At 50.5% G+C, this 15,195-nt stretch overlaps 5 protein-coding genes across 5 annotated transcripts; 2 read left to right on the forward strand and 3 right to left on the reverse strand.

Moving 5' to 3' along the window:
• Positions 1-799: 799 nt before the first annotated feature.
• Positions 800-1,285, forward strand: CTAM01_08267 (uncharacterized protein; the record flags this gene model as incomplete). The annotated part of the gene is made up of 1 exon (XM_060524288.1): positions 800-1,285. One exon carries the CDS (start codon positions 800-802, stop codon positions 1,283-1,285), a length of 486 nt encoding a protein of 161 aa, XP_060381131.1.
• A 509-nt stretch (positions 1,286-1,794) lies between these two features.
• On the reverse strand, positions 1,795-3,419 carry CTAM01_08268 (glycosyl hydrolase family 76; the record flags this gene model as incomplete). The annotated part of the gene is made up of 3 exons (XM_060524289.1): positions 1,795-2,475; positions 2,525-3,255; positions 3,329-3,419. 3 exons carry the CDS (start codon positions 3,417-3,419, stop codon positions 1,795-1,797), a joined length of 1,503 nt encoding a protein of 500 aa, XP_060381132.1.
• A 2,432-nt stretch (positions 3,420-5,851) lies between these two features.
• On the forward strand, positions 5,852-10,338 carry CTAM01_08269 (uncharacterized protein; the record flags this gene model as incomplete). The annotated part of the gene is made up of 3 exons (XM_060524290.1): positions 5,852-6,264; positions 6,316-7,154; positions 8,246-10,338. The coding sequence occupies 3 exons, from the start codon at positions 5,852-5,854 to the stop codon at positions 10,336-10,338; spliced, it is 3,345 nt and encodes a 1,114-aa protein (XP_060381133.1).
• Positions 10,339-11,941: 1,603 nt separating this feature from the next.
• Positions 11,942-12,256, reverse strand: CTAM01_08270 (uncharacterized protein; the record flags this gene model as incomplete). The annotated part of the gene is made up of 1 exon (XM_060524291.1): positions 11,942-12,256. One exon carries the CDS (start codon positions 12,254-12,256, stop codon positions 11,942-11,944), a length of 315 nt encoding a protein of 104 aa, XP_060381134.1.
• A 2,371-nt stretch (positions 12,257-14,627) lies between these two features.
• On the reverse strand, positions 14,628-14,870 carry CTAM01_08271 (uncharacterized protein; the record flags this gene model as incomplete). The annotated part of the gene is made up of 2 exons (XM_060524292.1): positions 14,628-14,648; positions 14,724-14,870. The coding sequence occupies 2 exons, from the start codon at positions 14,868-14,870 to the stop codon at positions 14,628-14,630; spliced, it is 168 nt and encodes a 55-aa protein (XP_060381135.1).
• Positions 14,871-15,195: the final 325 nt, after the last annotated feature.

Genomic DNA, 15,195 nt, shown 5'->3' on the forward strand with positions numbered 1-15,195 from the left:
CGATGTTCAGGGCCCACACTGCTCACTCAATCGAGCGGGGGAACAGGTGAGCCGGTCCTCACCGGCGCTGGTGTGGACGGACCTCGAGCATCACCACGACTGCATCCGGTTTCAATCCGCGGAGTCGCAGCACAATGCCCCATTTTCCTGTTTTTCGGGGGACTTTTGCCCATTAGCCTTCTCGAGCCGCCTTGAAACGGTGTGCGCTCTTCATGCTTGATACCCCGCGGAAGACCGACCGGCCGAGTAAAAATACAGGTCTACTCTTTGCTGGTGGTAGTCTAGCGTCGCTGTGGCTGGTCTCACTCCTTCGCCTTGGCAGTGAGACTGATGACATCAACGGTCGATCCCGCGTTCTGGCGTTGCGCTACTGCGGCCGCTACCACCTTACAACCTACACAACGACTCGGAATCAGGCAGCCAGACGTGTCAATACAGTGATTTCAGTCGTGACGGCAACGGACAGCCACTCGTACTGCCTATTTGGGATGGTTTGGTCTATGCTGTGCCACAGCCGATGTCATTTGGCATCGCGCTGGTTTGGCACTATCTGAGGCGGTGATGGAGGATCACTAGGGGTGGTGATCAACACTGTTGTCTCTGCCGTGTGGCTTGAAGCACTTGGGATGACGTTCTAGAAGTCTAGTGCTTTAATTTTGAACGATAAAGACTCAGGCAATTCCTCGACTCAATTTGATCGCAACAAGTTGTCAATTTGAAAAAAGTCTATCAAATCACAACTGTCACAGAATCATAATTCATCTATCCTCAATCAAAGTCAAAGGAAACCTCCACCAACATGCCCGCCATCCAAGTCGAAACCAGTAACGCTGCTCGCGATGTCGCAAAGCTCGTCGCCCGCGTTACAACATCAACTCGTATCGGTAGAACCCGAAGCGGCGTCAGAGTAATCGGCGGCGGCATCATCGCAGCTATCGTCGTCGGCGTAGTCATCTTCCTCGCCGTAATCATCATCGGTGTCTGTCTCTTCCGCCGACACAAGACCCAGAGCAAGAGACGTCAGCAGGAGATGAACAAATACTACGGCGGCGACGGCCGGTCCAGCATCGGCACTGACGCCCCTCCGCCCGGCCCTGGCTACGGAAACAACAACACCAGCAACGGCTATGGCTACACCCAAGGTTACGGTCAAGGTCAGAACCAGGGCTACGGATATGCGCACATGGCTCAGCCTGGTGAGGCTGGGTACGTGGCACCGAGCAACGGCGGCGTAGCTCCGATGGCGCCTGCTTATACCGCCAACCATATCACGCACACGAAGTAATGATGTACGGAAGAAAGTCACGATACTGAAATGAGCGAGGAGAGATGTTTTATATAATACGATGATGTTTTGTAATTATAGTGCGATACCCAAGGCCTCATGAGTTGTAATAATAAATATATTGAGTTGAACTTATGCAAGGTAGTTCCTAACGACATTCCCTCGCAATCGTCAATTTTGATAAGCAATTGAAGTCTATCTCCTGTGTTCACATTGTCTCAAGCAAGACTGAACTGTATACGTGGCCATGTGTAAGTTTCGTTGTAATGATCTTAGCGGCTCGCCGAAGTCATCGTTGGGAGGAAGCACAATCTCCGGCATGTGTGCTTTAGAATTACAAAAATCTTAGGAAGCAGGGCTAATTTGGATCTCTCTTCTTAAATTCATTGCATTAAACGCCATACGCATGCTGCTGATGGGTACTCATCTTGTCACAAGCCGCAGGGCTAATTGAGTGGTTATCCTATGATTTTCCCCAGCTGTTGACGGGCTTCCTCCTCAAGACATTCCTAGCTTTGCGAGCTGACTATTTTCGCCGGTGCTACACTCTCCACCGAGTTATCAACCTTTTCAGTCATAGGGGGAGCTTTCCCTTTACCCTTCTCTCCTTCTGTCCACTCTTGATACCCAAGCGACATCCAAACCCAGATCCCAATAGCGCTCGAGAGAACCACAAACGTCAAGATGCCGGCGCCAGCACGGTCACCGGTAGTCAGGGGATCAAACTCCTTGAACGGATTCGAGTTCATTCCCGCATTGGGATCGCCCTTTGAAGTGCCACCAGTGGTATTCGTAGCAGGAGGGGCCACTTCCAGCAGACTCTGCACCGCAGCCAACACGTTCATAGCCTCGCCCGCGCCAGAAGTCTTGTCGACAGCCGGGTCGACAAATACGCCTTTGTTCCAGTAGAATCCGCAGGCGCGACCCGAGGCACCGCCTGTACACTGCTTGATGGCTGATAGAGTGGAGTTGCGCAGGACCGGAAGGATGAGGTCGCGGGTTGAGGGTACGAGTTGTGTTACTACAGTCATCCAGCGATGGACGTATCCCTTGAAGCTAAGCATGTCTTGGGAACAGCGGCCGGTCTCGAATTCGCAGGGGATTTCGTATGCGACGCCATCGGCGAAGAAGTCTTCGATGGCGCGGTTTGCGAGGGCTTCGGTGCGGTCAAACCATTTCTGCTCTCCCGTCTGTGGAGGGTCAGCATCTCGACTGATATATGGACATAGAGTCACTTACATGGTTCGCCAAAAACGCACAACCTTGCATCAATACGGCAATATTGTATGAGAAGGTTGCCTTGAAGATGTTGGTGCAGTTCTTCGGCACATGAGCACCGTCGTAGACTCGCCAGTTCTCGTGATCGATGTAGTTTACCGCCCATAGCCAGTCCCATGTCTGTTCGGCGTAGCGAGCATACGTATCGTTGCCGGTATAGCGCGCGAGTCTAGCACCGATGTTGAAGAAACACCCGTTTGAAATTGTGTTTTTGTAGTCGTAACCCGTGTTAGTCCTGGGAACCTGCCACCGCATACCGCCGCCACATGTCTCGTCGTGCCTCTCCGGGTCCGCCTGAGTCGTCCAGACAGCTTGTGCGAGCGCAAGCCACTGTGGTTTATCTTCCGGAGGGTCGGGAAATTTGTTCTCTGCTGCGAGCATCGCCGTCATGCCCCAAAAACCTTGGTCGTCGTTGCCGAGAGAGGCGGTGTGGTTCCGTGGCATGTAATCGCGGCCTTCTCCGACTTGATGGAGCATGCCTTCTGTAACGACGTGGTTGTAACTCTCGTCGCCCGTGTAATACCAGTAGTCGACGTATGTTCCCATCATGGCGCCACCCTGCCACCAGTAGTAATCACCTTGGCCCGAATCTGGTGGTCCTGGCAAGATGCCAGGAATTTCTCCCGTCTTGTTTCCTTCGTAAAACTTCATAAGATCGTATGCGAGTGTGCTGGCCGTCGTGAGAATATCATCTGGATAGTGGGGGTTGTTAGACTCTCTGGCGTTACACGGGTTGTGGTGCGTTTTGGTCCTTCCTATGCGTACCTCGAGTGTCTATTGAGTACGCCGCCTCGGCAGCCCTGGAGAATGCCCATAACGCCAGCGGCACTGCGCTCGGGATATGGGATGACAGCATTTTGAGCGAGTGATAAATTTGGTATACGCCCTAGCCTGGGCTTTTATGGTAGAAAAATGAAACGAGCGACTGGTCAAGCGGTGAGTGTACGATCAGTGGTTCATGGTCGGAATCTGCCCAGTGCAAGTGACGCTGGAGAAGATGGGGCGCAGATTTCGACACCTCCAACCGATGGCCCGCGTGCTGGTCCGAAGAGATGCACACGAGGGAGATCTTGTGTTATAACAGTCGTTCCGCTCGGAAATGGAAAAAAGGGCGCAGTTCCTGGAGGATTCCCTTAACGCAGGCTAAGTGATCTTTTACCGCCGGGGTCGAGTTTTGGACGTTATTATTGTTCAACTTGGTACGTTTTGGGAGTAGGCTGCTGCTTGTGGACGAGAACAACTTTGGGAACCAACAAGGAGGATCAGCAAAGTTGGAATTATCTAGGGAGAAGCGCAGGCGAACGACCGGAAGATGCGGAAAGCAGCTAGAGCAAGTTAATCTGGGAGAAAATCCGGGGAAGAGCATATTGGCGGCAGTCATGCTACTTTTGTTCCCCTTTCGCGCATCTTGGCGCAGATGTGGACTCCTCACGAGCATCCTCTCAGGATTCCTGCTGATTCATGGCTTTGCCTTGGCGACATGGGACCAAGTTCCAACTGAAAGCGAACGAGATGGTAGCGGGTTTTCATCCGTCAGGGTGCACAAGAGGAGAATATTGAACCTTGGAACAGTCAGGCCTGAGGTATGCTTTCAAGAAGGACAATGACGCGGTGGAAAAGCCAGAAAAACAACACCAAGAGGCTACTAAGAGGCACCAAGAGGCACAGCTCGCCTGGGCATTGGGGCGGTGCAAGGGCCTACCCATCCTGCCATCCAATCTCGACTCGTCCCTTTGCCGGATGGATTGTGCGTCGCCAAGACAAATACGAAAGTAAACGACGGGAATGCGCCTAGGTGGGCTATTGGGCGGCCTGGGCAAAACATCCATTGGCCTTGAGAGTCTGGCGAGCCTGGACTTGATCCGCAAACCTGTGAGATCATCCACCGGACTCTCTGGCCAGGGGGTCTTGGGGTCTCTTGGGGGCTCTTGGAAGCTCGGCCAGCACACGCAGTGTTGACACGCCATGCTCCTTTGCCGCCTTGTTCATGACTTCAGGTGGCCCAAAAGCTCACCGGCCCCTTATGTTTTGTGATGCCTGAGTGAGTGAGAGCTGGGCGGAGTTGTATGATGTAGTCCGAGGTCAACATTAGCTATGAGACGGCGTCAGACAGCCCGCCATAGTGTCTAAAGTCTAGACGTGTTCGAGGGCCCTGGGGCCAACCGTTGGGAGCCACCGCGGGGTGACCTCACACGCACCGTACCCAGTCAGCCAAAGAAGCACAGCTCACTCAGCTATGCAAGAGCGGGGATCATGGATTAATTAGCTCGGTTCCGTAAACCGAGCTGAAAGTCTCTCGTAAGGCCCTAAATTCGGTTTAGCGTAATGACTTCCCCTTGCTACAACGGATGCTCACAAGCACAGATTCACTAAATGCACCCCGTTGCGGAGAGACATCATGAAGCAGTAGCTTTCATATCTTGTGGGCTAACCTCATCAATCGAAGAATGAAGGTCTCGGCACTCATTTCAGCGCATTACTTGAAGTGAAGGACAGCGACACAACCGCTTCTTATCCACTCACCACTGCTCAAGTGATTGGCATTAGCGATAAAACACAACGGCAGACCCGTACTTCGTGAGAAATGCCACCTTGGCTTGGCGAGAGTTTATTCAACCCCTGATGAGACTCACTACATCTTCGACTCCCTTTCAATCTAAGAATGTCTGCAACATTCCAGTACATATGGGGTGCCTGTTTCGCAAGTGCCCAAATGATACGCTTGAGGATACGCTCAAAACTTTCACTCTGCTCATAAAACCGGCATAATAGTGAGCTTTCAACTACCTAAGCCATAGTATATGACCGACAGCATAATTTAGGTAGGTACGTAATCAGCATGTATTTCTAAATGGTACTCCAGCCTTTGTTGGCCTTTCTCACCTTGTTTTGAGCCGTGTTGACTCCCTCTTGAGGTCATGGAAAACTCCAGGAGCTTGAGGCATTTGAGTTCAAATGAGGTCGCGTACCTTTATGGACTGACATAGAAACATGGAGTAGTATGAGATTCAGTCAGATGTTCACAAGTTGCCATCAAGACATCATCTCTGGCCTCAAATTTTACAGGTAAACTGCAGCGGATCAGAGCATGATGCATGTGCAATGAAGCTTATGTTGAACAACCTCGGCATTTCCACTTCGCCTGGTGTTTCAAAACTGCATCTCCATCGCAACATGCACGGCCCGATGAAACAAAGTTCGGACAAAGGACGAGAACAAAACCAAAGCAGTACCCTGATTTTCGAAGATCGGCCGCAGATCAGGGTGCTTACTCTTCCACCCACAATCATGGATCCTGTAACCATTGTCACTGCTGCAGCTTCTCTGGCAGGCGCCGTCCTGAAAGCCTCTTGGAAAGTTAAAGAGACCATCGACGCCTACGACGACGCACCTCAAAACGTAGCAGACATTGCTGAAGAGGTACATGCGGTACAAATAGCGCTCCGACAGGTTGAGAGCGTCGTGCTTCAGGATCCAGAAGCCATTGACCGGCTAGGCTTGGAGGATGTCTTTACCGTGGCCGTCAACGGGTGTCATGCTACGCTTTTGTCTATCAGCAAAGAGTACGAGGATCTGTTTCTCCGGACTGACTGGAAGACCAAGATCAAAGTCCTGTGGAAGGAGGGAGAAATGACACGGCTGCTTGGGCGACTAGACCGCAAGAAAGCTACGTTGACGCTATTGACGCAGACGTTGAACCTGTAAGTGACTATGCGTCGCATATTATTCTACGTCTACTAATCTTACCATAGTCGATCAACCCAGGACATAAAGACATTGTTGATGCAAAATCAGTCAACCTTGAACGCAGCAAAGCAAGATGTCCGAGAACCTGCGGCGTACTACCCAGATGTACCTGACTTCCGACCAGCTAGTCCCGATTCCCTGGATGAAGGCAGCGTGATCGGTGTCCCAAGGAACAGGGACTCAGTCATTAGCACCACGGAGTTTGACTTTGACTACGACTTAATCAACACTAAGACATACCGACGAGCGCTCCAAAGATATGCCTCTTTCAGCACGCGTACCAGCTCATCAGTGGAGCAAAGTGCAGACGAGTCGCCTGTTGCGACATCAGATCTCGAGCCAGTCATGGAGGAAGAAGCCGAAGTAGAGGATCTCATCAGTTTCTCCCCCGAGGACTTGAGTTTGCAAACACCCTTGAGTCGGGCGACGACATTGCGACCAGAGCTAGAAGTCACCGACTGTGATACCCCGCCAGCGACACCACCTAAGGACTTAGATCACAACAAGGCTGTGGCGCACGTAGAGCAGCTTAAAGCTTCTGGTTCGAAAGAAGGAAGGGACACAGAGACGCCCGAACCCTCCGATGATTCAAAGGCAAAGAGAACATCATCCCGCAGGAAGCTAGACAGGCGTCCACCAAGACGCCTCGCGGCAGCAGAAGCAGCAGCGGAGAAGTTTCACAGACGAAGCAGGCACGGAAAGTCGGGCACTGCAGCGGATCAGGAGCTCGAGGTATCATCCAACACGAGCACTGGAATGCTCAGCCGAAGTGTCAGCTTTGATGAGCCACTTGCAGATACTGCGTCTCAATCATCTGGGAAGCCAGATAAGTTGAGAAGTCGGCGTAGGTGTGGACATCCCGCTCATCATAGAAGACGGCCCTGCAGGGAAGGTTCGTTCTCTTCTCGCGGATCCGATGAGTCAACCATGACGCTGGGCTCTGTAGAAACTTTGACGGATACCCTGGAAGACTTTAGTCTCTCGGGGCACAAGGTATTTGGAAGGGAGAGGGGAAGGCGACGGCAGGCTGCGTGAGACGTTGTAGACTAGAGCCAGAACAAGCATATTCGCATCATACTGTAGAGAACAGAACTGATGTCGAATGAGATTCTTAAGAGTTGATGGATCACAAAAAAGTATCACACTTACGCTGAGTTTGCACATGATGGTAATGCATCGGACTTACAATCTTTACTTTGTCCCAACGAAACGAGACGAAGTTGCCGACACTCAGTCAGATGACATATTTAGGATTCAAATGCTCTCGTCAATTTCAACCCTTGCCTTCGCAGCAGGAGCAGCATTGAGCTACGCAGAAAGGACACATAAACTATCCATATTCTAACTAAAAACTCACCAAAGTCGCTTGGCGCGGCGAATCGATCTCGACAACAATTGTTCTGGATCAACAACTAGAATTCTGCCCATACTTTATAGACCAACTTCCGGGGGGTATCATTGAAACTGAATTAAGTTCAGAAAGATATATTCGTCAATGAAAACTTCGCTCAACAAGAAGACTTGAAGCCATCAAGCCACCTTGTTGTGATGGGGCTGGACTAGGGTCACACTCTCGTCAGCTCAACGATTGGACAAGACTTTTGGAGCCGGATGACCGATGCCGACAACCGGAGCCTGGTGCCTAGAGCTCTCAATTTCTCGCATACCGACATAAATCTTAGCCATTCGATCACTGAACAGGGGGAAAGCTCGGCGTTTGAGGAGACTTGGATGAGTATCCAAGGATCAGTAAATGCTTCATCTAAAGTACAATGGACCGACGATACTTCAAACCAAAGCAACAAGTTTCGAACACCACGGTTGCGTCTCGTGGACGACATCGATCACAATCACCACCAAGATCAACCCGTCACTTTACGAACCTGAAGCCACTTACATACGAACCTTTGAGAACATCGCGCTCGATTAGAGTAGTCCAGATTCTCAAATTTAACGAGGAAAACCTCGAGATCTTTGCGACACTAAACCAGGTAGTACTGGGCGACACTGAAAAGACAACTACGAAGTATGCTGCTTTGTCCTACACATGGGGTCATCCAGTTACATCTACGGAGCAATGGGGGCCATACAGTGTCAAGCCTGAGAAGACGATCGCCAAAGCGAAGCTCATCTTGGTCCAGCCCGGAGACTATCGTCGCATGCTAAGCGACGACAATGTCATCAGCGACTGTACCTGGGTCGACCCATCACGGCTCTCAGAGTACGAGATGACTGAGAACCTATCTGACTTTCTTCTAAGCTTGACGAGCCGATCCGAGGAACGCGGTGCACACATACCTCACGTTTGGATCGATGCCGTCTGCATAGACCAGACGAACCCTCAAGAAAAGGCCGTCCAGATCCCACTCATGGGTGAGATCTATGCGCAGTCTTCAGCGGTCTACATCTGGCTAGGGAAGCACGATCGAGACCTCCAGGGTCTGTACTGGATATACAGAGAGCTGTTGCCGGCAATCAGAGAGCATCAGAAACAAATATCCTCATATCAGGAGTTTTTCAAGTGGCTTCAGTCGTATGGACCCGGCGATGAACGACTCCTGGTAGATCTTGGGCTCAAGCTCGAGAATACCTCTCTGAAGAATCAGTGGATCACATATCTCATGTTCTTCGCGACAAGGTCCTGGTTCTTCAGGGCTTGGACCTTGCAGGAGGCTGTGGTTGCCAGCAACCCTGTCTTTGTTGTTGGAAACGACTTCCATGTCTTGAGCTGGGCTGATACCTGGGATTTGAGAAGAATCGTCCAGGCCTGGAGCAACGGTCTATCAGAACTCACAATGCACAACAAAAAGCTTGCTCCCGAGTTGAGAGGCATTCGTCTCATTCGAGGCTGGACTGAGATATTTCCCCTTCGAAGTACCTTCTCGAGCTGCCTCCGAGCTGAAAGTCGGGAGCAATGGGTTCAGACATGGTCATTATTGCTCTTTATCGCCACGTCAAAGGACTGCACTGTGACGGTCGACAGAGTCTACTCGACCTTTGGCATGGCCAAGATGATTTGCCCACCAGAAGCCAGCGGATTCCCAGAAGTTGACTTTTCACGGTCCGCCACCGAAGTCTTTACAAATGTCGCTCAGTTTCTGCTGTGCAACAGCGGAGGTCTGAGTCTGCTGTCTCTCGTTACAGATCGGACGTTTATCAAAACGACTGGTATGCCTTCTTGGGTGCCAGACTTTGCCATCAAAGGAGATCAAGGCCACTTACTTTCCTCCGTAACAAAGTTTAAAGCCTCTGCGGGTATTCCTGTAGAGCCTCTACCTCGTCACGACGGTGATTGCATTACTTTCCGGGGGAAAAGGGTCGGCAAGATTGCATTCATTCCGCCTAATGGTGGCAAGTTTAGCCCCTTTGCGCTTCAAGTTGCTCTCTGCATTCCTCATCTGCCCGAAAAGTACCCGGCAAGTACCGCGGACAGCGCTGAAGCTCTGTGGAGGACTTTGATATACGACTTGGGCGAGACTCCCACCACATCTACAGGGGCAGCCGCCGAAGGAGGAGCTGATCCAAAACATGCACAAGGCTTCAAGCAATGGTTTACAATTGACTTGACGACATATCTCAATAGGGATGGGCATGGCTTGGAAAGACACGAGAGCCGCGAATTCGGCTGTATCCTTTCGTCCGACTTTCAAAAAGCTCATAGCGAGCTCATTCCATCCCTGGATGAGATCCATCACATCGTTCACTACATACTGGCACACCCGCAACTGGTGCATCCATCGCAGGTCCAAGGGCCACTCGGCAGGTCATACCACACTTTGATGACTCCTATCATTATGAACAGACGACTGTTTGTTACTGATCAAGGGTTTATCGGATTGGCAAAGTTATCGGCTCGCATAGGCGACGAAGTTTGGGTCCTTGCTGGTGGTAGGGTTCCCTACATCATGAGACCGATAGAGGATGCTAAGAGGTTCTCGCTGGTTGGGGATGCTTATGTACACGGTCTGATGGATGGGAGTTGGTCTGTCACGAGTCACGCGACTGTTGAGGATGTTCAGGTTGTGTGAGGTTGTCAGCCAAGTTCAATTTGATAAGATGCAGCGAGGGTTTGCACAACAAGCGTTATCCTCACTGCGGGCCGGGAGTCGATAGTCAGTTACGAAAGCTTCTGGAACTTGCCTATGAGCGTTGCCAGCACTAAAAACCAGCACATAAGATTTCGCCAAAACGATGGTGGCGTCATGCCTCTTACCTGACGGGTAGCCTAAGACATGAGGTTGTCTAAATGTTTAAAGTCGTGAGCAACCTGGACTATCATCGGGTTGTGTGAGTTGGTTATTGTCACACTCATTTCTCGACATGTGTGGCAGCAATCTTCTCAAACGGGCGAAAGTGACAAACAAAAGAGCATAACTCGAGTTGCTTAATGGCGATCGCGTTGTCTTATCGCGCGACAACTGGTAAAATCAAGTAACGATAGGCTACTTTCGAGCTTGCTTTCCTGCTTGCTTGCAGTCATGACTCCAATTAGGCTGATGGACAGGCCAAAAGTCGACGTGTGGCGCCGGGCGCTGACCTGTGAGGCTAGCGAACGAGACACACGCCAAAGAGTCATAGATGCTCAGTGCTGCAAAGGGCTATTGATTACCGAGATCTGACGAGCAGGACCGAAGAGCTCGCCCAAACAGGCTTCGCGAAAGGGCGTCGGGTCGGGCGCGTGTGCGCCGACTTAGAGCCTTGGCACTCTGCAAAAATCCCCTGGCCCGATTTCAAAGGTTCCAGGCGCGTTCGAGAGCACGGTTGAATGGTGGACGGGTGGCGGGGGGAACCAGGGGTGGTTTGCGGAGGCCACGATTTGGCTGCTCAAAGGGACGGCGCGAAGCCCTTTTGGGAGTCAATGTCCGGGGGCTGGATTTGGGGCGATTTCCTTCCTGGCCATTCTCTCACCTCTGCTCAGTGGCTCGTGCTGGTCGGGCGGTTGTCAGAACTTTAGATACGGCAGTGCCAGCTCCCATTTGCGAATGGTCTGCGGTCTGAGTAAGTCGGGCACGGCGAGGAAGGATTCGGTGCGGGAGGCAACGCGCGGAACCCGCCCCGGCGGCTCAAGCCACGGTCCTTTGGGCGGCGATAGAGTGTAAAAAGATATGACAGGCCTGGAGGGTCGCCAGCTGCTGTTGATCGAGCAGACCTAGTCTCAGAAAGGATTTGGCGAGCTGTCAAGTCAAACTGTCATTTTCATTTGTAAGCTGGCATGGAAATTGATCTCGGCTACTCTCTGCAGCTTCTTCTTTGGTGTTGGACTGAGAACAGAAGTCCTTCAACATCTCGGTCATGTGTCAAGGGCGCGGTTTACATGTCTTCGACCTGTCGGGCACTAGCGATCAGGGGAGAGAGTCAAGCTTTGCGAAGGCCACGCCAACGTACCAAAGCTTTTGAGCCCGGCTTGGAAGCATTGGCAAAGTTACCGTGATGGCTTGGCCATCGCCTGGGTGCGGCGGAGAGCACGACTGCTTCAGGGCTGCATTGTAACACACTGCACCAGGCCACCGTCAGTAGAGCGCAGCGGCGAGCAGAGTTGGGTTCCTGGTGGGTTTGGTGGCCAGCGGCGGGCGGCGGAATCCTGCAGCTGTTTGTGCGCCATGGCCCGCTAGTTTCTGGGCATTCACACCCTCATCCTAGCTGATCAAGCCATCCCGGATGGCACTTTGAACGACGTTGGAGCGAGTGGTGTGAGATACGGCGCGTGAGCTGTTGACAGCGAGGGACCTGCCAGTTCGTCAAGCAGGCTGGTAGGCACGTAGGCAAGGCATATGTAAGGTAGATCAGTGATAGTTGTGAGCAGTCTTCAGTAGACCTCCGTTTGCATGTGCCTTGCTTGGCAGGACGATGGCCGCATGAAACATTGTTGCCATTGTCAAGATGGTTTAGGGCGGCGACTCGGCGAGGAGACCTGTGTCTCGAATGGCTTATCTCGAACAGTCTCATCGTGTGTTTGTGTGTGTCGATATTTGTGGCGTAGATGACAGACAGAATTGACACGGACGTCTGATTGGCTTGCAAATGAGAAACTGTCCTGCTTTACGACCACGATGTATCCTTTCGACAGTGAATTGTCAGTGATCCAGTGAAGAGTTTTCGTTATCAATTCATCAATTGCGGTCTTGGCGGCTCCGCACCGCCATAGTAGTTGATCGATGGGAAACGGCATCAGTTTCCCAAAGCGCTTAATCCCTAGCGGCTGGTAAGCCTAGCCGAGTCAAGTGGGTAACGACAAATGTCCGCTAACACATCCTCCTTCCCTTTTCATGGCATCAATGTGTCCGTCCAGATTATGCAAAGTCGCTCTGAAGAAATGCTAGTTGAAATGAGTGCTATTATCATGGCATGTCATGATGAGGACTAAACGTATAAGTTCACGTGGAGGATTTACTTCGACAAATTTCGGATTAGAAGTGTATAAAGACAGTGCCTATAGTGACAAGATAAAGAGCCCATAGGTGTTGGGCGGCAGACCATACTGCTACAATTGTCACGATGCATCCTTGCCACAGACCCAAATGCTAAGTCGGGAGACGGCAGACCCCTGTGGAGAGCATTTTGCGGGGAGTACAACAGGTCTGACAGCTCTAACATGGTGCTGAGCATGGGTTTATTTCACCTGACACACAGAGACGTGGTTACCGATCTGGCCTTGTGTTCTTTGTTCGATGTCGGTTGGAATCTGAATCGCAGTTTACCACTTTCTAGAGTCTCAAGCACTCCAGGCTCTAGGCAGCTTCGCGCAAAAGACATTGACTATCTCAACGGCTTCATGCGGATTTCCGCGGTTTGAAAAGAGTTATGATCGGACACACCAAGGTTGAGGCTAGGCGAGGTTGAATTTGAATAGGGGGCTAAGGCAAAGCATCCGCATTACGGTTGCCTACTCCAATACCACTGGAACGCATCCCGCTCAGGGCATGCAGCCCCATTGAGGCATCTGCCAATCGGGACCCCTGCGGTCCAATATCGGGGAGGACCTTTTGTAGCGTGTCCCGTTGCCCTCCGACGAATGGCACGACAATCAGGACCAGTTCAGCAGAAAGACTTCAAATCACCTGTTGCGGAAGCTGCAGGCAGGGTTGGAAAAAATACTACTAGTATTTAGTATTAGTCTAGTCTAGTACTAGTAAGTCTAGTATTAGTCCACCCTTTGAGATACTAGACTAGTATTAGTATACTATTAATATACTAATTAGTATAAAATATACTATTTATAATAGTTTTGTTACTATTTTTAGAAATTTAAATATTAGTCTTAACTAATTCTAAAAAAATTCTAAAAAATATAATAAAAATTATTTCTATAATAAATATAAATAAAACTATTTAATTAAAAAATATCTATAATTCAATTTTTAAATTCTTAGAAAATTTAGTAAAAAACTAATATTTTAAGAATATTTTATTTAAATAATAATATTTAAGCTTTTAAAGCTTTATAAAAAAAGCTTTTAATGGTTTTATTTTCATATATATTAATATTTATAATTAATTATTAATTATAAATTTGTAAATAATTTTTTTAATATATACTAATTAGTATACTAATACTAGTCTAGTATAGTATTAGTCTAGGCCGTACTAGACTAGCCTAGTATTAGTCCAGGTCGTACTAGACTAGCCTAGTATTAGTCCAGGCCATACTAGACTAGACTAGACTAATTTCCAACCCTGGCTGCAGGAGACTTTATGTCGCCAAGACCACGGGCATGGTACCGTACATAGTTTGTTGGCCTGCTCGCCGCGAATCTCGACGACTCGACGAGGCGGATTGGTTTCTTTCTGCTCCGAGGCTGTCTCACCCGTGATAACTGACGGCGCCAATATTCGGGCCACGAGCTACCCAGTTCTTATAGCGAAGAAGGGAATCTGCGTTTTTGGTTTGCTTCAAGCCTGCGATTCGGATGCTTCTGCATACTTTATCTGAAGGCTAGTAGACGAGATGGGGGCGGAATGTAACCCGCCCGCCTTGTAGCTGAGTTTACGAGGAACCCTTCAATCAAGCTTAAGGACTTGGCACTTTTGATGATCCCTTGGTTCTTAGTCGCCGTTAGTGGCGTCTAGTGGTCATTTTCGACGGTGAGAGTGTATCACTACATCGTGTTACCTCCGATCCCATGGGAACATCTAGCCAAACACGAGGGTACTTGTTTGGGGGAGCCTCCAGCCTCGGCGATCGACTGCCCAGTCAGGTTGAAGCTGTTAACAACAATGCGATGATACTGTATTCTAGAACGCCACTAGAAAGTTGATGAGCCTCGTCGGCCAATAACCTCACGGCCCTCGCATCAGCCATTAGCCGAACTGTTCCTCCTCAGGATCGTTGGTGGATTGCCTAAAGTTTGGGGCATAGTGAGTAACATCGTCAAGGACCTTCCTAATTGAGGATCGATGAACAGTTGCGGCTTACATCAAAAGTGCCAGACAGGCAAGACAAACCCCGAGAGCAGACTGGTGACCCAGCAGCTCCAACGCGGATCGACTGCCACAGGACTTGACCGTCGTCCCAGACACCCGTTTCTGGAGTGGCCAAATGCCATGCGCCGCGGGTCTGCATGTCGCCTGCCTACTCACTCGGACTAGACGAATTTCGACCTGGCCGGAGCGACATGCAGACCCCCGCTGAACAAACGTACCGCTTTCTTATCTGGCCTGCTCCCTGTACATCGGGAGAGCAGGGATGACCACATCAAGCTGTCTCGTCCGGGGTCCTTTTGCTGTAAGCTCGTGCCACTGTGTGCTCGACGCGAGAACCTCTCCAACGGTCTAACCAGTGGGAGAGGTTTTGCATATCGCTCCAGGTAGATTCATGTCGGCAGGGATAGTCACACAGAGCGAATGCGACGGCGGGTTTGTCGAGACATATAACGACTGCGAGCCCT

The sequence above is a fragment of the Colletotrichum tamarilloi genome (assembly GCF_030869305.1).
Source record: "Colletotrichum tamarilloi strain Tom-12 chromosome Unknown Scaffold_28.1, whole genome shotgun sequence".
Lineage (NCBI taxonomy): Eukaryota > Fungi > Ascomycota > Sordariomycetes > Glomerellales > Glomerellaceae > Colletotrichum > Colletotrichum tamarilloi.